Raw genomic sequence first — 26,896 nt, forward strand, 5'->3', positions numbered from 1 at the left:
ATTTTTAAAAATTAAGTGTTTGTGGTTTCATTTTAAGTAAAGAAAGTGCAGTCTTAGTTTTGTTTAAAGTAAAGAAAATGCAGTTTTAGTTTACATTTAGTGTTAAGAAAGTGCAGTTTTAGTTTATGTGTCTACAGTGCCTGCATCCCTTCTTCCCTCCCTCCTCCTCCGCCATTCACCTGTTAGTTGCACTCGTCAGTCTCCAAGGTAAGAATACAGTACTAAATAACAATTTTTTCTTTTATTTCATATATTTTGTTATGCATTGGTAAAGAATACATGTGTGTTTCTTAATTAAAAACATGTTTTTTTCATAATTTAGGATGGTTTGGGGATGTTTCACAGGGCTGGAACGGATTATATCTATTTCAGTTATTTTAAATGGAAGAAATTTGTTTCATATACGAGTTGACTGACTTATGAGTGCAGTTACAGAACGAATTAAACTCGTATCTCAAGGTACCACTATATGATTGTATTTTTGTCATATTTTATTTTTATGTCAGTTAGTAGATGTCTTATATATTTTGGTGCTCCTTAGTTTGGTGCATATATATTAAGAAGTGTTATGTCTTCCTGATTCAATGTCCCCTTTATCATTAGGAAATGACCATCTTTGTCACTGATTACCCTTGCTGTCTTGTAGTCAGCATTGTTAGATATGAGTATGGCTACACATGCTTTCCTTTGGATATTTGCTTGGAGAATCGTTTTTCAACCTTTCACTTTAAATGTTTTTATCCTTGTAGCTCAGATGTGTTTCTTGAAGGCAGCATACAGTTGGATTTTCTTTTTTAATCCATTCTGCTACTCTGTCCATTTATTGGTGAGTGCAATCCATTTACATTTAGTATAATTATTGACACTTATGGGTTTCCTATTGCCATTTTATATATTGCTTTCTGATAGCTTTGTATCTTGTTTGGTTCTTCTCTTTGGTTTTCTATTATTTGTTTTTGTTTGGTTATATTCCATACTTCCTTCCCCAGTTTATTCTTTTTTTAAGCCATGTGTTTCTGTGGTGATTTTTTCAGGGGTGGTTACCATTAAGTAATATAAAAGGATACATATCATGTTCATTGTAGTACATTATCTCATGAGTGCTTCTGCACTCCATCCTCCTTTGCTACTGTTAATCTTTGTTCTCTCCCCTTTTTTGGTTTTGTTGTCACAGATTAACCTTGTTTTTATTGTGATCTTGATGGAGCTTTTACTTGTAGTTTTGTTTTGTTCTTTGTATCTGGTTGGATAAACCCCTTTAGTATTTCCTGATGTGGGGGTTTGCTGGTGATAAATTCCCTCATTTTTTCTATATCTGTGAATGTTTTTATTTTTCCTTTGTATTTGAAGAAAAATTTGATGGATATAGTATTCTTGGCTGGAAGTTCCTCTCTTTCAGAACTTTAAATATTGGGGTCCACTCTCTTCTGGCTTATAGAGTTTCTGCTGAGAAATATGATGATAATCTAATGAGCCTTCCTTTATATGCTGTATTCTTTTCCCTGGCTGCCTTGAGAATTTGTCATTGGTTTGTGATAATTTCATTATGATGTGCTTTGGAGTAGGTTTGTTGGGATTAAGATAACTCAGTGTTCTGTTTGCTTCTTGAATTTGAGACTAATTCTTTCCACAGGCTTGGGAAGTTCTCATCTATTATTTGTTTGAATATGTTCTTCATTCCATTTTCTCTCTCTTCTCCTTCTGATATATCCATTATTCTTATGTTGCTCTTTCTGATGGAGTCAGACAATTCTTGTATGGCTTTCTCATTTTTTTAAATTCGTGAGTCTCTCTCCTCTTCTCTCTGTAGTGTCTCTAGTTGCCTGTCTTCTTTGTCACTAATCTCTCCTCTATCTGGCCTGTTCTATTAATTAAGCCTGTTACCTCATTTTTCAGTTCATGAATTGAGTTTTTCATCTCTGTTTGATTCATCTTCATAGTTCAATTTTTTTTGGTGATGATTCTTTTTGTTCATTGAATTGTTTTTTGAGCTCTCTAAATTGCCTTTCTGTGTTTCTTGTATTTCGCTGAGTATTTTTAGGACTTCAATTTTTAATTCTGTCACTTAACTCCAAGGTTTCCAAGCAATTGAAATTTTTTTCTGTAGATTTCTCATCTGTCTTGAGCTACATCTCTGTCCTTTGTATCCATGATATTTGATTTCCTTTTCCTTAATGAGATTTGAGACTGGTATTGTTAATAACACTGATAAGAGATGATTAAAAAAATTGAAAATATTACAGTGAAAAAATGAAAATTCTATTGTGCTAAGTGGAACAAAAACTACATAGACTGGAGAGCCTGAGTTGGGAGAAAATGACAAAGAGATAAAAAATGAAGTAAGAAACATAAAATGACACACAAAAAAATTTGAATCTAGAATAAAATAATTTGTTTGTGAATGACAATTGAATGAGAAAAAAAAGTGAAAGAGTAAAGAAAGATAAAGAAAAAAAGTGTTAAGGTTTTTGAAATGTAACCCTCATTAAAAAAAAAAAACAAGAATGGAAAATGTCACACCTATGGGTAATCAAGTTCAAAATGAAAAGGAAAGAATAAGATGGAAAGAGGATAAAATGACCAAAGTGGGAAAAAAAGATGAAAAATGCAAGAAATAAAATAAGTTATAAAAAACATGATTTTTTCCTGGTTTTGAGAGGTTATCTTCTTTTTTCTTTTTCTTTTTGACCCTTGGCGCTGTCCACAGGTTTTGCCCCTGTGGCACTCTTGATTAGAGATTTGCAGTTGATGTGACGCTATGGCAATGACATAAACTAGGCCTCAGTCCCGTTGGTAGGCAGGGCTTGTTAGGGTTTGCCAGCTCTGACAATGGGAGAGTCAGTTTGCCTGGTGCCTCTCCTCATGTCTCTCCTTTTGATCCAGCACCTGGGGACCCAGCTGTGATGTTGTCCCAGCCACTGCTTGTAGAGTAAGAGGTACTAAGAGCTGCCCAGTCCCCCCTCCAGCCCCGCTGTAAGCACAGTCTGGTTAAGGATTTGCCAACCAGAGCCACCAGCGTAAGCAGGCAGGGAAGGGAGGCAACTGCCTTTCAGGTGCCTTTCTAAGAGCCTCTGGGCATATCTAGTATGCCTCAGCACTCTGTGGGTCTACTCTTCCCAGGCTTTTTCCCTTGTGCCTTGTTTAGAAGCCTGCAGTCCAGCCTGCACAACTTCTGCAGTGTTCTCTGAGGTCTGCTCTGCGGGAATACATTTTGTAATCTGTATTGGCTGGCAGGAAGTTGCCCCAGCCACTGCTTGCAGAGCAAGAGGTCCTAAGAGCTGTCACATCCCTCCTCCAGGTCCACTCAAAGCACAGTTCTGTGTAAGGCTTTGTCAACCATAGCCGCCAGCATAAGCAGGCGGGGCAGTAAGCCGACTGCTGGTCAGGCTTTGTTCTAAGGGTCCCTGGGTATGTCTGGTTTGCCTCAGCACCCTGCAGGTCTGATCTCCACACGCTTCTCCCTTGTGCCCTTGTGGGAAGCCTGCAGCCCAGCTCGCACAACTTCCGCAGTGCTCTCTGAGGTCTGCTCCGCGGGACTGTGCTTTGCAATCTGTATCATCTAGTGGTAAGTTGCCCCAGCCTCTCCTTGCAGAGCAAGAGGTCCTAAGAGCTGCCAAGTCCCTCCTCCAAGTCCGCTCAAAGCACAGTTCTGGGTAAGGCTTTGTCAACCAGAGCCACCAGCGTAAGCAGGCAGGGCAGTGAGTCAGCTGCTGGTCAGGTTCCTTTCTAAGGGTCCCCAGGTATGTCTAGTTTGCCTCAATGCTCCACAGGCCTCTCCCTTGTGCCATTTGGTAGCCTGCAGCAAGCTGCTTGCGCACCCAGCCCGTAGCCCCCATCACTTCCACAGTGCTCTCTGAGGTGTGCTCTGTGAGAATGTGCTTTGTAATCTGTATCGGCTGGTGGAGGCCTCCCCCACAGGTACAAGCCTAGGGATCCCGGCTCTTGTGTACTTCCTGCGCTGTTGGTTGGGGAGCTAGGACCACACAGAAACTCTGGCTACAGCCCACACAAAAGTCTACTGCTGATAAGTCTCCAGCCTAGCCCCTCTGTCCATGAACGCACGTGCCCATGCCAGAGGTGCCAGGTGGAGCCACTTGCACACCACCCGAGATCGCAGACCTGGAGTGAACAAAGCCCAAAGCTGCTCTAGTGCCAGTCTCCACAGGCAACCCGCTCGGCCACCTCTGCTGGAATCTGCCGTTCACACTAGCTCTGTGTCAGCGATCTCAGGCTGAACAACCAGCATGCTCTCTTCTCGGCTTGATTGTCTGCCCTAGCCCAGCTTCTTCTCTTGCTCCTAGCCCTCCCTTCCTCTCAGTTCCAAGCAAAAGCAGCCCTTCCTCAGATCAGTGAGGAAAGCGAAATACTCCATTCTCTGTCTTACTTCCTTCAGAGTGGATTATATATTCAGCCACCTTTTCACCCAATCGTACCTTTGTTTGGTATATGTGTATTTCAGAAGCTCCTGAGATTGTTTTACTGTCTCTAGTTATTGAATTTGTTGAAATTTCAGGGGGAGATATCAGGAGCACCCCTCACGGTGCCATTTATCTGATGTCACTATTTTGTCTTTTTTAAGAGTTGTTTCACTGATTCTCTAAGTTGACAGGTTTTTTTCCTTTCAGTACTTTAAAGATATTTCTCCTCTATCTTCTTTCTTGCATCGTTTTTCTGATATGAGGTCTCCTGTATTTATTATTTTTCTTGTTAGACATGTCTTTTTTATTCTCCCGATGCTTTTCATATTTTCCTCTTTATTATCGGCTAAGTAAATTAATTTCTATGCACCTTTTATGCAGTTTACTGCATGTCTCTTTAAACCTGTTAGAGACTTGCTGAGCTTCTGGGGTCAATGCATCTATAATTTTTAACAGATTTTAAAAAAAATTAGCCATTGTTATTATTATTACTTTGTATTTTTCCAAAGTTAGAAGCAGGTAGACAGTCAGAGTCCTGCATGTGACCTACTGGGATCCACCCAGCATGCCCACCAGGGGGCGATGCTCTGCCCATCTGGGGTGTTGCTCCATTGAAACCAGAGCCATTCTAGTGCCTGAGGTGGAGGCCACAGAGCTGTCCTCAGCACCAGGGCCAACTTTGCTCCAATGGAGCCTTGGTTGTGGGAGGAGAAGAGAGAGATAGAGAGGAAGGAGAGGGAGAAGGGTGGAGAAGCAGATGGGCGCTTCTCCTGTGTTCCCTGACCGGGACTCGAACTCGGGACTTCTACATGCTGGGTCGGGGCCGACATTCACCGCTGAGCCAACTGGCCAGGGCTAGCTATTATTTCTTTAAATAATTTTCTGTACCCTACTTCCTTCTAGGACTCTTGATATATTAGTATAATAATTAGTTTCATCTATAATAGATCATTGATCTATTCTTTTTTTTCCAATTTTTTTCTTTATTTCATTTTGGAAATTCACTTTGCTACGTATTCCAGTTCACTAATCTCTTGTTGATTGCATTTAGTATATATTTTTACCAAGATACCATACATTTTTCATTTCTGAAAGTTTAATATGGGCCTTTTTATTTTTTCTTCTTTTCCCAAGTGAGAGGATGGGAGATAGAAAGACAGATTCCTACATGTGCCCCACCTGGGATCCACATGGCAACCCATCTGGGGCCATGCTCACAACCAAGTTATTTTTAGTACTTGAGGCAGAAGCTCCCTGGAGCCGCCCTCGGCACCCAGGCCAATGCGTTCAAACCAATCGAGCCATGCTGCAGGAGGGGAAGAGAGAGAGAAGGGGGGGAGAGAGAAAGAGGAGGATGAGGAGTGGAGAAGCAGATGGTTGCTTCTCTTATGTGCCCTGACTGGGAATCAAATCTGGGACCTTCACAAGCTAGGTCAATGCTCTACCACTGAGCCAACTGGCCAAGGCATAATGTGGGTCTTTTTCATATCTTCTTAGGTTAGCATTCTTTATCATGCTCATACTTTCCTATATAGAATATGTATGGGATAGGTATTTTAATGTCCTTCTCTATATATTGTTATCATGTCATTCCTGGAACTATTTCTATTGATTTCTTTTTTCCTTGTCCTTGTTATGGGTCATATTTTCTTGTTTCTTTGTATGCCTAGTAATTTTTGATGGAATTATAGATATTATAAATTTTACCATGTTTTAAAATTTTTTCAAGTCTTTGTCCTGGGATGCTGTTATTTGGAATCTGATGCTTTCAAGTCTTGATTTTAAACATCTTTACATGCGACCAGAATAATCTGCTTCTGCGACCAAGGCCTTAAGATTCTGAATATGCTATTTGCCATTTTGCAAGTTGATAGGTATTTTCCTTCTAAAAAAGTATTAACTAAATCTTTCTTGATCCTGTATAAAACCAAGGGACTATTCTGCCTGCTCGTTTTGCTGGTTCTTTCTGCAGCCATGGTAATCTCTTCCCAGGTGTGCACTGCTCCGTAATCATCTGAAGATACAAGCAGAACCCTCTGCAGATACTGGGAGCTCTTCTCAATGTTTTTTCCTCCCTAGCACTCTGAATTGTGAATTCTATGACCTTACGTGCCCATATTCTGAGCTTTGTTTTCTTAATGCATAGATAACCCGGGGGTCTGTTTAGGATCCTCCTTCCATCCTAAAGCCTAATGTGCTCCTTAGGAAATAAATTATGGTAATCACAGATTGACCTTTTTTATTTCCCTTTCTCTCTAACATTACTATCTTGTACTTTTTCTTCTCCTATGTATAAAAAAATTGTTTCATGTATTGTGTTGTTTTTCTTACAGTGTAAAAGTATATTATGCCTAGAAGCAGAACTCACAACATGATGTCTTTTGATGGCTTGAATATTATTTACTACTGGGTTCACATAGCATATTTGTGTATCGAAACTGATAACTCTGGCCAAAGGAAAGTGAAGGTGTTTACCACTTTCTTTCATATCTGTGTGGTTTGTGACTGTTTAGTCCATACTGTGGTCTAGTCAGCATCATTCTGTCCCTTGAATAAAAATGTATAGAAAATCTAGTTGATCATTAGATAGACTTATGTCAGCTTATAAGAAATACCATGCTGGGGTTGGTCAATGAATTACTGAAAATTCATCTCCACGTCTGGAAGACAGTTCTACATGCATGGCTTTGTGATGATGTAAAACTGTACTATTCAATATGGTAGCCACTAGCTACATGTGGCTATTTAAATCTAAACTAACAAAAGTAAAAATAAAAACTCATTAATTCAACTGCACTAGCCACCTAACAAGTGTTTAATAACCATGTGTGGCTGGCAGCTATCGTATTAAATGGCACAGAGAGACAATATTTCTGTTGTTATAGAAAGTTCTCTTGGATAGCACTGGTCTAAAATCTTAGCTCTACATATGATGAAAGCCCATAATTTTGAGATTTGAGCCTGCTAATTCAGGCCTAAAATTTAATGTTAAGACAACCACAGAAAAGATTGAGTAAATATAAGTCTACTGGGAAGATATAAAGAAAGAATATTTAAACTGAGAATAACTATGTTCTAATTCCATGGAGTTGACAGAAGAAATGCTTTGAAGAACCAAAGAAGCTTAACTTGAGCAAATAAGACTTTAACTAAGAAAACAGAGAATAAAGCAAGGAAACACATCCAGATATGAGAAATAAAGACAACATATCCAGTTGGGAGAATCAGGCAAAGGTCAAATGACAGGTCTTGACAGCATCCATAACTCAAAACATCTTCCCACTTACTGTGTGGAAAGACTACATGACTTTTTTAAAAATTATCTCTAAACCATGTTAAAGACACATAAGTGAACATTACCAATAGTACCAACCATGCAATATAAAAACCATCCTATCCATTTACAGCCACTAATTGAATTAATTTATAGACATTACATCTATTTTAGTGTGTGTATGTACTTAAATTTTATTTTACTGTGGTAAGAACACTTAACATGAGACCTACCCTTCTAACAAAATTTTAAGTGTACAATATTTTTTTTTTTTCTGAAGCTGGAAACGGGGAGAGACAGTCAGACTCCCGCATGCGCCCGACCGGGATCCACCCGGCACGCCCACCGGGGGGTGATGCTCTGCCCCTCCGGGGCGTCGCTCTGCCGCGACCAGAGCCACTCTAGTGCCTGGGGCAGAGGCCAAGGAGCCATCCCCAGTGCCCGGGCCATCTTTGCTCCAATGGAGCCTTGGCTGCGGGAGGGGAAGAGAGAGACAGAGAGGAAGGAGGGGAGGGGGGCGGAGAAGCAAATGGGCGCTTCTCCTATGTGCCCTGGCTAGGAATCAAACCCGGGTCCCCCACACGCCAGGCCGACGCTCTACCGCTGAGCCAACCGGCCAGGGCCACAATACATTATTGTTGACTATAAGAACACATGTTTTACAGCAGATCTTGACAGTTTATCTTGCTTAACTGAAACTTTACGCCCATTGATTAGTGCATCTACACATTTATTCATATATAAATACTGAAACCCATCTCAGGAGTTATATATAAGCATTTTGTTGTAACTTAAAATTTTTTGAGTACCTTTATATTTTGGGTACTCCACATTCAAGAATTGCATAAAATACTCCAAAGAAAATGTAATAGAGTAGAAGATAAATGCTGAGTAAATCAGGTATATATGAGAGTCTACAATGAGAATCAAAGGAGTAAATAGAACATCAATGCTTTGTTATTCTGTCCCTTTCCCCAGCTAAAACCATTTGATTAATAGTACCTATAAAAAATTCATTCAATAGAAAGCAGCCAAACAAAATTTAGCAACATAGACAATTCATTTTCTTCTTTTTATAGCTTGATTTATTGCATTTCTCACCCAGAATTCTTTCTCAACAGGACTTAAAGCATCCCACACTTTTCTGTGGTAAAATAGGTAAAGTTTAAACACAGGTAACTAAAATAGGTAAAGTTTTAAAATAATAGTTTTAGTCCTATTATAAATAATATTTAAAATAATATTCATAGATATTCACATATATTTCTAAAATCTTATATTGTTACATAAAACAATTTACAAAACAGACCATCATCGTTAAATCTGCTTCCTTTGCTCCCACTAAAAAAAAAGGGGTGAAGTTTAGGGTAAGTGTTAAAGTCCACAAAGTTTAAGAAAAGGGTTAAAGTCTGTAACTGAAATAAGAGTGGCTGAAGCATTATTAGGGCTGGTCTTCTGTCTCTGCTATTAACCTAATCTAATCTCACTAGTCTTCAATGTTAAGTGTTTGCCAAATGCACTGCTTCTCTCCATACTTCCCGGAACCCTTTCTGGTGTGTACTCTGCTCCATAACTTCTCATGCCCTCCAGTTTTCCTCCATCCATATCGCCCTCTTTCCTCAAAGTCTTTAACCTCTCCTACTTCACTGCTCCTACTTCTAGTACTTATTTCACTGGTTTCTCTCTCTCCACTTACCCGTAAAATGTCGATGTGCTCCAGAACCCCATCATTACCATTAGCTTTCTCCTCTTTATAATCTCTACTCTGAAAAATAGGCATTCATACCTACATACTCAACTTCGACTACTTCCTGCATTTTTGACAACTCCCAGATCTGCAGTGGTAGCCTGGGTTTTCCTTCCTATCTTCCAGATAATTACTCCAGAAGTATATAAAACCTAGCATGTCCAAAATAAAATTTACCATGTTCCCCTCCTATTGCCCAAATTTACGTTTCCTCACTGATTCCTGATACAAATAGAACAACCTATTCAAGCCAGATTTGGTAGAATCTCAAATTTGCTTTTGCTCATCTTCAAATCCAACTGATCACTAAGTTCTATAAGTTCTATCTCATTTATTTCACCTACTTACTTCCTTTTCTCTATCACTATTGCCATTTCTTTAATTTAGGACTTTATCATCTCTTGCCCAATGATTGCAACAGCTTACTTCTTTTACAGTTTAATCTTCACAAATATAAGTTATAGTTCACTTACTTGGCTAGTTGAGTGACCCTTTTTAAATTAAATCACTTCACTTCCCCCACCTCCAAAACACACTTAAGCTACAAAAATGGAGCTTTCTTAACTTTATGATGAAGTTGAAGGATTTATGACCTTACATCTGTACTTTACTTTCAGAGAGAACCTCTTTGTTTCTTCAGAAATGCATGTATACTTCTGTCCCAGCTATTCCTGTATTATTCTGTAATTGCTATTTTACATAGCTATGTCTCTTCTAGAGAAGACACTGTAGAGACAGAAAATCTACACTGCTCATATTTATGTCCACACTGATGAAGCACAGTATCTGGTTTTGTAACAGGCTTTCATTCCATGCTCTTTTTGATATTACTGAAACAGGAAAGACTTTTATAGTCTTTTGCCACCTTCGTATTTCTGAACAAATATTTTAGAAAGCCTAGCCTTCTAAATAGGTACAGTGTAGATAGAACATACTTATTAAATAGGAAAAATATATATTTGCTTGGAGCAAAATCTGGCATCTTACAAAGTAGTACACACAGAGTTTTATATGACAGACTTTCTGTGAAAAGAGAAAGTGGTTAGAACCTATAGTTTGGGCCACATAATTTTAATTGGTCACCAAAGCCTGCTTACAGAGACAAAATTATTTATATCAGAACCAGATTAGTAGATATTGTAAGACTGAAAAGCTTAAGTGCAGATTAAAAGTGGTATACGTTTTATTTACCAAAAACAGAACACTGTGGTAACTTCAACAATTAGAGTAAAATCATTGTTTCAAAAATATTTTGGAAGTAGGTAGGTAGGTCATCAATAATAAGTACATGGTTAATCATTCTCAATTATTTAACTTACCTGATTATTATATGCATCTGGTGCAAGTTTCTTGTATGTCGGTGCCATAAGAGTGGACAGGTTTTGTAAATGAGACTCCAGTTTCTCTTCCTGTATCAAGTGAGTAATTCTGCATATTAATTCTAAATCCGTTCTTGTTGTATATGAGAAAGACTATCAGTTAGATCCCCCCATATCTTAGATCCAAGTCATTATTTACTGCTCTTCTTACTAAATAACTAAAGCATCGTAACATCACCTCTTGTAAGTGAAAGTACAGGCTGCATATTACTGTACCTCCTTTTCCATGTGCTATTAAATATCTAGCTCTACAGTATTTTCATAAGATTAATCAACTTTCTACTTTGCATGCTGCTATTTGGCATTTTATAAATAGAAGCTTATGCTGGTAGTATGGTCAGGAGGATGAAACGGCATGGTCCTAAAGAGCTCACACTCTCTGCTCCCTCTCCAATTAGCTGCCAAGGAAGATAAGCAATTAAAAGGATGTGTTTGGTTGAATTTGCCTATTTCTAATCTTTATACTTTCAAATGTTTATTAATCTAGCATTTCAAAATTTGAAATGATCTCTTCATATAACAATGAAAAATGACTAGATGCTTCAAATATAAACAAAACTTTCAGAACTAGAACGTGGTATACAGGAGGAACTTTGTAACGTTTACTTGCAAGGAAACATGTTCAGTTACACTCCCTCCCCGAAACAGACCAGATTTTTCAAAGTAATATGCTTTTTAGAACTGTAGGTGGTGACACTCAGTTGTTCTAATCACCCTTAGAAGTTCTCATTTCATGTTCATATTTCTCTAAACCTCTTGGGAGATGGAACCACCAGGCCGAGGTACACTCATTTGCATTTGAGAAGGTGAGGCTTCTGAGGGGAGCTCCCCACCTAACAGAGGGAGGGTGTTCTAGCCATTCTCTGGATGTAGTTTACGTGGAACCTGGCTGGAGCGATACACATTTATAAGACAGTGATGAGAAGGCTCTCCAGTGTGGAGAATTAAAGTGGCTGACAGTATGCAAAATTGCTACTCTTCATTAGGCTTATTAAATATTCATTCTTTTCTTATGAAAAGAAGACATCTAGCACATTTAAAGTAATATAATTTATTAAAAATATGATCCTATGAAAAAATATATCAGAATTTCAAGAATTTTTGCATTTTATTATACTTCCACTTACTATTATAGTCATGAATAATAAAGTTAATACATTTTTCATTTAGGACACATCAATATTATAATATCCATAGTGTCAATGCATATTTTAGTTGCATTTAAAATTTGAAAGATAATTATAAGGTTTGAAGAATAAATAAAAATTTGGTCACATCTAAGTTAAATATACTGAGATTTTCTAATTATTTAATTAGCATACTCTAGAATGCATGCTACCCAAAAGTTGTTAGTTAATACAAACCTGAAAGTTATATTTTGAGAAATATATACATTGAGAAAAGACAAAAGCCAAAGTGATCTGATTAAGAGATCAGTATTCATTTATTACAATTATACTTTTATATTAAACTCTAAATGTACTCAGTATAGTAACTAAATGACCAAATCTCCGGATGTGATAATGTGACTAGAAGCGGTCTTTTCTGAATGTGACAGTCATGAATATGACTTCCATTATCAGTTACAACAGAAAAAATTACAGCACTGAAGTTTTAACATTTAGTTTTAACTGGAGTTAACATAAAACATAAAGAAAAGCCAATAGGTATAAAGAGTTCATGTTGGTCAAGTTTTATCTTACTTTGGTATAATGGTTATTATTATGCTAACTTAGTAACTTATAATGTGTCTTTAGGTTAGCAAAAATTTTGTTGAATCATCTCAGAGATGAAATTCTTTGTTAGAGATTAATGGAATATACCATATTGTTCATCTGTGCTCATGAATTCTCCTTGAAAAATAAAGAGATTATACATCAGGAAGTAAACAAACCTCTTTTGGGTCATCCCCAAGCAGCTTAAATTTTCTTGGTATCTTGCTTCTGGCAAACTTACATCCATTATAGTACATGCTCCACGAACAACCAAAAGAAAAGGAGGCACCACAGGTCTCTGGGTCCAGCCCCTGACAGGCACAGGTTCTCCTGAGAAATCAAAGGATCAAGTTCATGGCTCTGGATAGCATGACCTCGGCTACCCATCTCACACTCTGGGCCAATATGAGTGCAAATTAGTTTTAAGGGATGTTGAATCTAACTCTATATTAAGCTGTAACATAACCACATTAGAAAAGAACCATTTCAGTTGACTTTAAAACACAATTTAAACACTTTTTATTGTCATATAATACATACACAGGAAAGTACACATAATTTTACAGCTTGCAAATGCTCACAACAAAATAATACCCAAGAGAGTAGCATCCAAATAAAGAAACAAAACATTAGTACTCCAGAATCTCCTCTTAATTCTTCCTTCCAGGCATTGTCCCCCAAATAGTAACTTCTATCAAAAAAGATTAGTTTTGCCTATTTTACATATATATAGAATATATGTACAAACACATAGTTTTGCCTATTTTATATATATATAGATAGGATACTATAACTCACTGTACACAATGTATATGGGTGTGTATATATACACCTGTGTATATAGTTTTGCCTATTAGTATAAAAATACCATATTAATACATTAGTAATAAATATATTATATATATAATATAAAAATAGTCAAAACTACATTTATAATACATATACACCTATGTGTTTTATAGTATAAGTTTATTTGTGTCTTGCTTTTTTACAACAGATGTTTAGAATATCCATCCACGTTGTTGAACATGCTATACTTTATTCATGTATTCTTTTCAGTGAGTTGTTTTCCATCATAGGTCACAACTTAACCATTCTACTGTTGAGGGGCTTCTGAGCGTTTTCTAGTTCTTGACTAAAACACACTACCATGATTTCACAGCCCAAGTCAAATATATCTTAAGAGCAATAAACAGACAGCTTAGAAATCAAAAAACAAAACATGATAAAATAACCTAGTAGGAAAACTAGATTTGGTAGGCATTTTTTCAGTTTTACTGAGGTATAATTCACAAGTAGAATTGTAAGATATTTAAAGTGAACAACTTGATGGTCTGATATATGTATACATTGTCACAGGGTTCCTCATGTAGTTAATCCACACATCCATCATCCCACTTATTTATTTACTTTTTATTTTTTATTTATTGTATGTAAAGAACTTTTTAGTTCAACTTTCTTAATGAATTCCAAATATATAATACAGTGTTATCAACTATAGTCATGTTATACATTAGATCCTCAGATTTTATTTTATATTTGAAATATTGTATCCTTTTATAAACCTCTTCCTATTTGTCCTGCTCCTGAGCCTCTCACATCCCCTTTTCTACTCTGCTTCTAGGAGTTTAACTTTCTTTTGTTTTTCTTTTTATTTCACATATATGTGTTATCATGCAGTATTTACCTGGCTTATTTCACTTAGCATAATGCCCTGCAGGGATATCCGTGTTGTCACAAATGTCAGGATTTCCTTTTCTGAGAATGAATGGTATTCTTGTGTGTGTGCACGCGCGTGCCTGTATATGCAAATACATCTTCTTTACCCACTGTCTGTTGATGGACTCTTAAGTTATATTCACACTTTGGTTACTGTGAATAATGCTGCAATGAACACTGGAGTGCAGAAATTTCTTTGAGATAATAATTTCATTTCCTCGGATATATAGCTGGATCATATGGTAGTTCTATTTTTATTTTATTATTTTTTTCTTTCTTTCTTTCTCTTTTTTTTTTCCCCCATGGTAGTTCTATTTTTAATTTTTTGAGGACTCTCCATACGTTTTTCATAGTGGCTCTACCAGTTTACATTCCCCAAAAGAGTGTACCAGGTCCCTTTTCTCCACATTCTTGCCAGTATTTGCTATCTCTTGTTGTTGTTTTTTTGATAATAGACATCCTAACAAGTGTGAAGAGATAGAGCATTGTGGTTTAGACTAGCATTTCTCTGATGACCAGTGATGAGCAGCAGCGTTCATGTACCTGTTGACCATTTGTATGTTTTTTATATAAGAGTGTTTATTTAGGTCCTTTGCCCAAATTAATGTATTTTTTCCTGCTATTGAGTTCTATGAGTTCTTTGTATATTTTGGATATTAACCTCTTGTTGGAAATGTGGTTTGCAAATATTTTCTCACATTCCATAGGTTTCCTTTACATTTTATTGATAGTTTCCTTTGCTGTGCAAAACCTTTGTAATTTGATGTGGTCACACTTTTTTATTTTGCTTTTGTTGCCAAAATAAAAAATCACTGAATGCCAAAAAGTTTACTCCTGAAGGAGTGTAGTCCAGGCCTCCCCGAGATGTGCCACTTTGGCATGAATTATTTTGAAAGGCTGCAGAGGCCCTTTGGGCTTACAAGAAACTTGTGTACCTCTCCTTTAAAGAATGTATTTAGGGGACTTGTGTAAAGACTATCACCAGAAATAATTTTTATGACTTATCTACAGGGCAAGGCTAACTTCTAATTATCGAATATCTCTTCTTCCTAATGTCCAGTCTGCAAATGACCTTCCTCCCTTCTGGAATCCAAAGGGGCATTAATTCAGAATATTATATACATCTCATTTTCCCTTTCTGTCTCTGAACCTCTCGAGCATGTGAGGTTTCTGACTCATGTATGTGGTGTAGCCTTATGTCCACATGTAATTATACTTGGTTATTTACTCTTGTTAATCTGTCTCATGTTGATTTAATTAGTAGATAAGCTGGAAGAACCAGATGGGTAGAGGAAAGTTTCTTCTCCACACCTCCTTTGTTTTTTTTCCAAGGAGTTTTATGTAGTTTCTGGTTATATGTTCAAGATTATGATCCACTTTGAGTTGATTTGTGCATGATGCAAGAGAGGAGTTCAGTTTCATTCTTCTGCATGTGAAAACCAGTTTTCCTGTTACCATTTATTAAAGAGATTGCCTTTTCCCATATTGTATAGTCTAGCTCCTCTGTCAAAATTAATTAACCATATTTGCATGGGTTTATTTAGGGGCTCTGTATTTCTATGTGTCTATTTTAATGCTACTCCCATACTGTTTTGATTGCTATAGCTTTCTAATATTGTTTGAATTCAGGAAGTATGATTCTGCTTTGTTCTTTTTTTCTCTCAAAATGGCTTTGAATATTGGGGGCATTTGCTTTCCAGGCAAATTTTAGAATTATTATTTTTTACTATGAGTTAATGCTTCCTGCTACTCTACCCTCCCCCTCTAAAAATCAATAAATAAAAACCGTAAAAAAGAAAAAATCACCCAGCATGGCAGAAGGCATTTCTGGCTTTACTTTTTTATAATGACAGATATACTCCCACAATAGTTACTTGCCAAAAAAATATTGGTTAGGCTTAGTCATAAAATGGAAATCTCAAAGGGAAATATTTAAAGGAGAAACAGCTGGTTTGGCTCAAAGAAAATGTAAAAATCCATTTTTGACTACCCACTGAAAGCTGCTCTCAGAGTTCTTTCCTGGACTCACAGTGGGTGGTTATGGTGCATGTGGGCACCGGGCTTTGTAAGAAGTCAGTGATGAGGCTCACACAGCTTTGAACATTAAACTTAGTCAGCAGCTCCAATTTGATATTATCCTATGTTCTTGGCAAAAAAGTCATGATTTTAACTCCTGCCAGACATAAAAATTATTTTATGGGTTAGAAAAAACTTCAAAAGTATATCTGAGTAAAGTCTTTGTTGCCATTGGTTAAGTGTCAATTTTTTTTTAATGTTTATTTATTGATTTGAGGAAGAGAGGAAGAGAGGAAGAGAGGAAGGGATAAAGAGACAGAAATATCGTTCTGTTCCTGTGTGTGCCCAGGTCAGGGATTAAACCTGCAACCTCTGCGTTTCGGGATGATGCTCTAACCAGCGAGCTGTCCAGCCAGAACTTAAGTGTCTATTTTAATCATGTTTCTCAAGTACCTTTTTTGGAGAATTGCTATTTGGAAAATAGCCCAAAGTTAAAAATTTCATCTAAATAATTACTCATCTTCATCTTGAAATTCTAGGCAAAGATAAGCAAAAGTTTACAGATTGGCCTTTAAAATGACTTAATATTGGAAGTACATCTTTTAATAGTTTTGACTTGCCTCCTATTAAGACCAAATATAATTTTTCTTAGACCCTGGCTCCATTTTTGTTCTGATTTTCCAATGCAAAATAACACACTTTAGAAGAGTTCTTAACATAGAATTTCTTTCTACGTGTCAGATTCCATTCAGGCAATGGCATTTCTAGGAAGTAATGAAAAGCCTTAAGAGAAAAAAATCCCAGAGATGTATATACTATTAATGAAAATTAAATCAATTACAAAGAATGTAAAATGTAGGTTGCATGAAACTTCAATGAATTTAAATAACTCCCATTTCCACAAGTTCCTCAGTGGTTTAGAAGTTCAAGCCATGAAGTCTAAGAGGTAGTCTGGCTTTAAAAATACAAGCAGTGTTACTGATCCCTGAGAAAAGTGCTATCACCCACAATTAGCTCAAGGGGCCTTAACTCTCATTTTTATTTTTTTAATAAAGGCACCTAAGTATATTTTTAAATGAAGAACAACAAGGGAAGTTAGGGTAAACTGAGCAGTATTTTACACCTAAAGCAGACCAGCATAAGTCTGAGTCACGTGTTATGAAATTAGCAACTTCTACCTTCCACTATATTATGGATTTGTAAAAGTGGATTTATGGCAGTGAGGTACACAAAATAACTACCAGAGAAAGCAAAGTCACAGCTTCATGTAGAAAACGTAACTTTTCTAAAAAGATCGCTTGTAGTTAATTTGCACTCCTTCATGACCAGAGACAGAAACTATTTTAGATATGTTAGTAAAACCATACCAGTTAGAGTAAAAGCAAAAGAACAAATTTGGGCCCTGGCTGGTTGGCTCAGTGGTAGAGCATCGGCCTGGCGTGCAGGAGTCCCGGGTTCGATTCCCGGCCAGGGCACACAGGAAACGCACCCATCTGCTTCTCCACCCCTCCCACTCTCCTTCCTCTCTGTCTCTCTCTTACCCTCCCGCAGCCAAGGCTCCATTGGAGCAAAGTTGGCCCGGGTGCTGGGAATGGCTCTGTGGCCTCTGCCTCAGGTGCTTGAATGGCTCTGGTTGCAATGGAGCGACGCCCCAGATGGGCAGAGCATCGCTCCCTGGTGGGCGTGCCGGGTGGATCCCGGTCAGGCGCATGCGAGAGTCTGTATGACTGCCTCCCCGTTTCCAACTTCGGAAAAATACACAAGAAAAAAAAAAAAGAGAACAAATTTGGTTAACAGTGGGTTGTCACAAGACGCAGCACAGTATATTCATAAGCTCTGTGAACTACTGTGCAGTTCGGTGGATACAGAGAAAGGAGACTAAAAGAATAAGTGTAAAATTAAAATTATTTTAGAAACAGTTGTGAGTAAAATCAGTGCTCTAGGATTTCAGGATAGCATGGTGAATGATCCCATCATCTTTGAGTGTTATACAAGAATAGCACAGCGGAGGAATAATAATCTGTACTTGCTTTCTACAAGAAAAGATTTCAACTTCCTGCAAATGGAGGGGGTTAAAAACAAAGAGCACAACTAAAAACATACTAACACTTGGATACACTAAATATATTTAACTGTAAAACCCTGCTCTTCCGTTCCAAATATTTATGTTCCTGGGAAAAAATGCATACCTGTTACCTACTAAATTCTCAATTATTTAGTCATAGTAAAAATGGAAGCAATTGTGATTACTATTGTTGAAATAATGAACTACACTAAACAGAAGTCAAAATCAGTTTGGTTTCCTGTAACTTCTACAGGCCCCTTATTTTGTTTGCTGTATACACAGTTAAGGTCCTTGACCTGGGAATCCTAAATTTTCTCACCGCACATACTTTCTGTTTCAAAGACTGCCACTTAGAAGTGGTATCAGTACTTACTAATGTGATGTCCAGGCACACACACGAGTTGTGATTTGCAGCAAGTGGACACACAAGTATTTTCAAGTTGACGGTATGACTGAGTTCATGTGAGCACAGGCGCTGGGCAAGCTGGTCCTTTTCTGAAGGTACAAAATACTAATGGAATCACCTCAAGCTGCCCACGTTAGCAAACATAACCTCCTATTGCATGACTGTGAAGCAGGCATTTTGACCCCCCGTTTTATAAATGTAAAAGTACAGGTTCAACTCTCTTCCCTCCAACCAACGGCCAGGCTGCTTTCCCGTCAGTGGAAGGAGAGGAGAGGCCCTGGCTTCACTTACTCTTCATTTAGAGAACAGCGACGGGTGGTGAGCGTGCCATATTTCCTCAGCGTCTCGGTGAGCTCCGAGTAGAGTTTGTCAGCCAGAGGCAGTGGGATTCCTTCCCACACCAGGATGAGAATCACAATCACTGCAGCCTCACAGGTGTGGCCAGCTCGCTCCCGCACCAAACACAGTAGCTTCTCCTCACTGCAGCTTCTGCGCACCACCTGTGCAGGTCACCGTTCCACCCCGACACCCCCCACCCCAACCAAAACAAAACAAGGGTCACTTGCAGCAGATGTCAGCATTGATTTATGTATGTATATTTTCTCACGTCTGGGTCACAGTTAGGGCAACATTTATCACCACCTGCAACCTACTATTTGCTGACCAGGTACAAAGTGGGGGTTTACCCTGGGTCCAGCAGGGGCAATGCCCCTGAATAAAAGCCATGCTCGAGGGAAGGCTTGCATGTCTTTTTCATAAAATTCAAGGTTTTTATAAATGACAACATAAAGATTAACTGAAGGCATTTAAAGGAAGAATTATACATGTAGCAGGTAACTGAATGGAACTTCACCTCACCATTCAGTTCTTTCAATTAAATATGGTTGGTACATGATTATAAAACTAATTTGTCTTTTTTTCTTAAGAGACAACACATGATAAAATAAATATAAGAAATATTCCTTTTAACTGGTATAAGTCACTCTTTGATCTGGGTATCCCAAATGTCAGGGTTAAAAGAATGAATCAAAAAACCCAACTGTAGACCAGAAGCCTCGTCAAGTCACACTTACCCATTTGGCAATAGGACATCCCTGAGAACTTTTGCCTTCTTTACCAGTATAGATGACTCTTTCAATCCTAATAGCTTTACCCTTCTGTCCAAACCTTAAAGAAATCCACAGAAACACACACACAGAAAATTAGCAAATGAATCTAAAGGCACCCAAAATACTGAACATTTGAGCATAATTTTATTCTATTACCACATCCTGAGAAATGAATGGTTTAATTTATTTTTTTTAAAAATACGTCTAAGCCAAGCAAACTGGATAACAGACTTTAAGCCTTGTTTTTCTTTAGTATCAAAATTGACTGATAATTATAATGAACTCTTTTGAAATTATATGTTGGGTGGAAATAATGGGAAAGCTTAGTTTTATACATAAATTCATAAAGCACAAGACTTTTTTAAGTTTGCTAAGTTCAGTCTTCTAAGATATATACTATTTGATTTTTGTCCTTTACTAAATTTAACTATTTTAAAACAGGGAATCATAATAGATTTTAGTTAAAACTGTTCTTCAAAAATCTCTCACATTTTTAAAAAGGAAACTGGCAAATACCTAGTATCCAGCAATTCTGAAAATATAGGATAGTTCTAGAAATAGATATTTCCTCTTATGACCAAGGTACTATTTATTACTTGTCAATACATGTACTAAATGATTATTTAGTGAATTTCTACATGCTAATTTAGAAATTAATAATTTTGAAATGGGGCAAAAATTATGTGGAATATATCCTTGCTGCTCAGAATGTTTCCTAAAGTATTTTGATGGCAACACTGCCTACCTCTTAAAGAAAAGGCACCCTAGCATACAAACAGCTCAAGGACTGTGGATACCTATGTGAAAGTCTCTCTGCATTGATTATCTTGCTCTTAAGAGTCTTCTACATGCAGGAGTAACTGTGTAGATTCAGGTAAATACCTTCGTACCTGTGACTGACAGTAAAAAAGAAAGTGCAGCTATAAACAGAACATCTCTGTTTCTATTCAGTATATCACACTTGCCCTTTGCTCATACTAAGGGACAACTTCCTTAAAGATAACTATGCCTTTACAACTCTAGGTGAATTTAACTCAATGCTTTCTTTCTTATACTACACTTCCCCCTCTTCCTCTCTGACACTTTATCACGAAGTGGGAGAGCCAGAGTGGGGCCTCCTTTTGCAGTGAGTGCCAGCACCCAGTGCCTGGCAGGCTGGCTGGCTGGCTGGTTCTTGCTCATGCCTGGATTTTTTGGCATCCATGTCAAAGTGGGCAGCCCGTGCCAGCTCGCAGACTATTAGTCCTGTCAAACATTGTGACTCTGGTGAATAGCACAGTGTGTAGTATTGGCAACCCTGGAATAGCTAAGCCTCCTAATAATTACTCAATTTACAATTGTTTACTGCTTTGTATGTGAAAGCTGGAAAAATTCTGACATATACAAAAGGATAAACGTTAATCTGCCCTGTGCCTTTGCGTTAATTACCTTTCTTCCATGATTTCTCTAATAGCTGCCACATTAGGACCTGCTCCTAGATGGGTATAAAAAGGACCTTCATCTTTTTCAATAATTTGCTCTGTTGAGATAATAGAAGATTATTATTTTAGACCTCAATTATACTAAATATAAAGGCTACATCCACAAAGCTTATCCCCCAACTGCACATTAAGGGCCCTAAATGTGACTTTACACATTTTATCTTTCGAATGAGTTAAGTGATGGAGTAATCTATTAGAAAATGTGCGAAATAATTAAGTATATGTACATGTTGATTGTTGGATAAAAATGTATTAAATTACATTTCAGATATGGTATGAGAAATTTTTTTATACCAAACATGGGGAACTAAACAAAGAAAACAGTGTGGGAGTTATAGTATATTATATGTAATAGCAACTACAATCCAATTTTTTAAACTAAAGAGAACTTTTTTTTTACAGATAACTAGAATCCTGCCTGCTACTTGGATGTTAAAAGATTAACAATAAAATTCCCTGTCTTATCTCACCCCCGGGAGATTGCTCAGTATATGGTCAAGATACCTTTTCTTCTCCTCTCATCTCCCCATGACATTAAATTACTCTGTATTGAAAATAAAAACACTGAATCCAGACCCATATATGTATGTACTTCAGAATAATTTATGAAGAGAAAAGATACTGGAGAGAGGGTCAGGTAAAAGAGTCACCTATAAACTATCACAGATGAAAAGTGGGGGGAAAGAGGTAGGGTCACAGGAGGAGGGGCTGAAAGTGATGAGAACTTACCTAATATTATCTATGGTATGTGTGGCACTTTAGCCCATTGAGGCAACCTAATACTGACCACACACAAAGTGCCAGTAGGCACCCTCCCTCCATTTGTCTAGAAGATGTGGGGTGTCCCGTTATAAGAGGAAAACATGGGGTGAGTGGACCAGTAGTCACATTAGTTTAACATTTGTTTTTTCAAATGTGTAATATCTAAGCTGAGTAGCTATAATTAAAGATCGCCACATACATCTGTATAGAATCTGCATCCATCAGCAAAATGTTTCCCTATTCCAACAGACCTCACACATATCTTGAATTTTAACAAAGGCACTTGTTTCAAAAATAAAAAAATAAAAAGGAAATAACATTTACATATTTTCTATCCAAAAGATAAAAAGTTTAAAGAGAAAACAGAATCAAAATGAATATAAATCATATAATATTTCAAATGTTTAAAACAGAGAAAGAGCAACCTCGTGAATATTCAGAACTTCAGCATTACGAACCTCCCAGCCCCCACTCACCAAGACTGAAGATAAATTCTCCCATATCTAGAAATGAACTTTGTCAAACTACTAAAACATTCCCCTAATTAAAAAGTATTAAAAGCGTCTACATTAGTTAGCATATGGCAGTTATTTGTTTCATTTTAACAGATGTTTTTGCTGTCTGGCTGTCTCTCCAGAAGATGAGATAAAAAGAGTTAAAGAAATTGAAAAATCTAAAACAGATACCTCTATATTTTAAAAGGTCTGAACACAAGAAAAAATAAGCATGCACAATTGTTTTAACATTTTGGAAAAACTGAATGTAAGTGAAATTCTCTCTTGCACAGCACAAGCATTTGTAATTTAAAGACAAGAAATGTAAGCTTCAGGTTTTTATGAGCCTTTACAAATTGCTGCCAGACTCAAAAATTAAAAAAAAGAAAAAAGAAAAGAAAATCCCATTTCTAAAGATAAATTTACTAAACTCTGGATAAACACCATGTGTCTCAGGACATTTCTGGCACTTACCTACACATCTGCATGATGGGAAATCATACTGAGTCTTGACAGGTGTATCCAATAAATTTTTTATAGGAGTATCTAGTAATTTGGAAGGTGACTCTAAAAAATTATTGAGAACAGAACCAGCTGTTCTTTTGGTTGGTGTCTTTTCTGAAGAAGGAATTGTCTGCTGCTCTAAAGCTGGGGTGTGGCTATCGAGTTCTGCAGCAGGGGTTTGTGTAGTTAAAACCGTGACTGGCCCTGACATTTCCACTTTGACTTGCTTCTGTGATTTGAGAGTAAGAGCCTTATGGTCAAATAATGATTTGACCTGAAACTGCTTCAGATGTTGTTCCATGGTCTCAAGAATGCTCCGTTGCTGCATGTTATCACAGCTCGGATGTGGAACCTCTTGTTTAGTTATCTTTTTCCATGTTTTGTTTTCTGGCTGTGCTGACATGAGGTGCATACAGGCATGGGGCTTGGTTCCGGGTTCAACCTTCACTGGCCTGGGTGCCTGACTATGGCAAGACTCGGTTTGGAGTTGTTGGTTTTGCTGCTGTTCTTGCTTCTGTAAGAGGTGCCACCTTAGAGCAGCATGCTTCTGAATGTCCTTCTGGGGAGGAGTCTGAATGTGACTTCCTCCTTGTCCAGGCACAGGGTAAGCATTTGCTTGGTTGTGCATCAGGAACCTTTGCTGAGCGAGCTGGGCCGCTTGTTGACTGGACGTATCTTGGTTTTTACTTTTATATCCCTGTAGAACAGAAGTTTGTAGAGGCTTCTGTTCTTGTTCTTGAAAGCACCTGTGAAGAGCATCTTGCTTTGGGATCACATTATTTGGAAAATATTGCATGTGATGCAAGTTTTGGGTCTTGTTTCCTGTAAAAAGTTCAGAATTTATAGTCTGTTCCGTATTCTCTGAAAACAGGTGAGTACTGTTTGAACAAGCAACTTTACTTGCATTTAATTTCAAGATTTGACCATAGGAAGAATTTCTACTATTCATATTCTGTATGTGCTCTGATCCCATTTGGGTATTATGAGCCTGAAACTCACTTGATTTTGAATACTGATTTTCACCATGAAAGCATTCTTCCACTTTAATCTGGCTAAAGAATGATCCTTCTCTTTGCTGACCACTGTTGCCTTGGGGATGAGAAAACGTATGGGGCATCTGTTCTTTACTTTTCATGTGTAATTTCTGTTGCTGCTGCTGGTTTTGAGGGAGATGTGAATTCTGGGTTGTTTCTGTTTGTGCTGCCTGCTTATGAGGCTCATGTTGCAAAAGGTGTGAGTTGGAGAATGGTTCAGCGTGTGAAGTCTGTTGATTCAAATGCTGCTTTAAAGATGAGGGCATGAGTTTCTCAGTTTGGGAATCTGGTCTTTGTTGAACATGAAATCTGGGGGTGCACAGTGACTGTGTGTGAGCTTCAGGGGAAGGGTCCGTCTTTGAGAAGTGCACCTGGAGTGAGGGTTTTCGGAACTGGAGATGCTGGTCCACTGTACCTTGAGACTGCCCTGGATTCATCTCAACTTGGTACCTTTGTGGCCTGTGCTCTGGCTGCATCATTTTGTGGATGTAAGCCTGCCCTGGGAGCCCCCCCGGCACATTGGAATTTCCAGTGTATTGTTTGGAGGTCATTTTATTGGAGGAGCTGGATTGATACTGAAGAACTGACCGTGGTGATGCTTTATTATACTTCAGATGGGATTCTTCTTGGTGGAAATGAGGGGCCTTCAATTCAATCCACCCTGGTTTCAGACAGAGCTGTGTTGGGAGTCCAAGATCTCGCATTTGTTCCTTATCTCGAGCCTTCAGAATCTCTCGCTCTTTGTGTCTCGACTGCTGGCAGTGGTCCTGTGGAACTCCACTGCTACCAAGAACTGGTGGGTTATGCTTGAGATGTTCTGATATTTGTCTGGCTTTCTCAGAACACAAAGGTACAGTCATTGTCCCTGGAGTCCGTATGTCATTCTTGTTAACACAATTATTCTGAAGCCTTTCTGGAAGTGTCTTAGATGGGTTGGATACATGTGTAGATAGATCAGGACTCTGGGATGGTGGGACGTTGTGCTGACCTTCTATTTTCACTTCCCTTAAAAAGGCTGTATTACTTTGGTTGGGGTAGTGATGGTGTTCTTCCAAAACGCCATCATTCAGAGTGCTTTTTCCTTCTGAAGGAAGCTGAGAAACCTCCGGAAGGGGAGGAGGGGGAGAAAGAAGCAATTGTGATGGTGGTGGTGTGATAGTGGCAGGAAAGGAATCCTTAGTGAATACTGAGGTTTGCTTGAAGTAAGCACCATTCATTTCATTTTGCTTGAAATGCCGTTCAGAGCTGCCACCAGGAGCCTGTAAATTGCTGCTGGAACCTGAACAGAATTCTTCACCAGATACTAGCTTTGTGGTTCCTTGGATGTTACTGTTTTCAACAGGAGATGGGCATATCTCGAAAACTGATTTCCGTTGTTCTGCTTTCTGAAAGGAACAGCTACCTAGCATCGCAGCTGGTTTACTGACGTTATCAGCACCGCAGGCCTCAGTCACCACTGCAGCTGGCTCTGCAGGCAGCTCAGAGTTGGAGGTCTGTGGGAAATTGATCTGCCCTGAGGTATGCAATGGGTGAGTGATCTCACAGGACAACTCATTAGTAGCCTGACTGTTAATGGCATGTATGTGAGATGTGGTTTTCTGCACCGCAATGGAAACACAGGCTGGATAATATGGAGACAGTGTTTTTTCCAGGAGTTCACCACGTGTGTTTTCCATGGAAGAGGCAGAAACTGTAGCACCATTAGGCATTAGCACTGACTTGTTTTTAAGAAGTAATACAATGTTCTTGTCATGGTAGTTAGCATTTTTCCCCTCCTGCTCATTCAGAATCTGAAGCTCTGGATTTTGAGACCCATTGGAATTATGTGTTGAAAAGCTGGTGAAATCTTTAACTGCATTTTCTGGGGCCACAGAGCTCACAGATTCTCTCTTATCATTCAAATAGGAGACATTTGGTTGACTGCTGCCTTTGCTTGGATTTCTTTCTTGGCTTTCCCCGAAGTTCCTTCTTTCACCATTGGCCTTTTGGTCTTGTTTCAATTTCTTGTTCTGATGGAGCCCAGAGAGAGAAGGTTCACTAACTGTGCGTTTTATTCCTCCATTTTGCAAATACTTGGAATACCCTCTGCCTTCTTGTATAAAGTCCGGACTCACACGGCTGTTCTGGCTTCCCTTCATGTGGGGTATTCCATAATAACTTTGGAAAGACTGCCACTTGGTGTCTCCATTTACTTCTGGATAAGGTCTCTCTGCTAATGGGCTTCCATTCTGGAGCTTTAGAGCCAGAGGTTCCGTCTGGCCAATGGGAGAAGGAGATGGTGTCAGGAATGGACTCAGTCTGTTGCCCTCCACATGGCTGGTTCTGTCCTGTTCCATCAGGCTTGCTTCGGGGCCATCCACAAGGCTGCCCTCTGAGTGAATTCTACAGAGCATAGAAACCGAAAATTAGAATGCATCAATACATCCCTCACACTAATAATACGTTTGAGAGAATAATCCTGTCACTAATAGTATTGGAATTCCTAGACAGAGCAAATTGTGATACTCATTTTCATGTTTCAAAGTGACGACCAGTAGCTACTCAAATGATTATTATCATCTTCCCAACAACTGTCAAATATTTATGGTCACAGAGAATAAAGGTGGCCAAAATCACCAGGTAACGTGGGAACTTCATACTGCATTAGTAAATATGATCAACTTCCTGCCCAAATAATTCTTTGCGTCAAAATGCTGAGAACAATAGAGAAAAGCTACCTCCTTTCTGCGTTCTCCAACATCTGACATAGCAAATCACTGTAAGCTATCAATTC

The 26,896-nt window shown here is 38.2% G+C and overlaps 1 protein-coding gene across 5 annotated transcripts in view; it reads right to left on the reverse strand.

Annotated features, from left to right (window-relative positions):
- TET2 (tet methylcytosine dioxygenase 2) overlaps window positions 1–26,896 on the reverse strand; it is a 140,069-nt gene that overhangs the window by 24,448 nt on the left and 88,725 nt on the right. For 2 of the 5 annotated variants that reach the window (XM_066233112.1, XM_066233113.1), the window contains 6 exons: window positions 23,060–26,505; window positions 21,277–21,367; window positions 19,813–19,906; window positions 19,031–19,239; window positions 12,713–12,863; window positions 10,759–10,848 (listed from right to left, as the gene is read on the reverse strand). In XM_066233112.1, coding sequence (XP_066089209.1) covers window positions 10,759–10,848; window positions 12,713–12,863; window positions 19,031–19,239; window positions 19,813–19,906; window positions 21,277–21,367; window positions 23,060–26,459 — 4,035 coding nt within the window. In that variant the 5' untranslated portion in view covers window positions 26,460–26,505. Of the gene's footprint in view, window positions 1–10,758; window positions 10,849–12,712; window positions 12,864–13,485; window positions 18,014–18,706; window positions 18,829–19,030; window positions 19,240–19,812; window positions 19,907–21,276; window positions 21,368–23,059; window positions 26,506–26,896 lie in introns of those variants that run through there. The other 3 variants (XR_010725656.1, XR_010725657.1, XM_066233114.1) reach the window with 3 other exon arrangements.

This window comes from Saccopteryx bilineata, chromosome 5 (assembly GCF_036850765.1).
Source record: "Saccopteryx bilineata isolate mSacBil1 chromosome 5, mSacBil1_pri_phased_curated, whole genome shotgun sequence".
NCBI lineage: Eukaryota > Metazoa > Chordata > Mammalia > Chiroptera > Emballonuridae > Saccopteryx > Saccopteryx bilineata.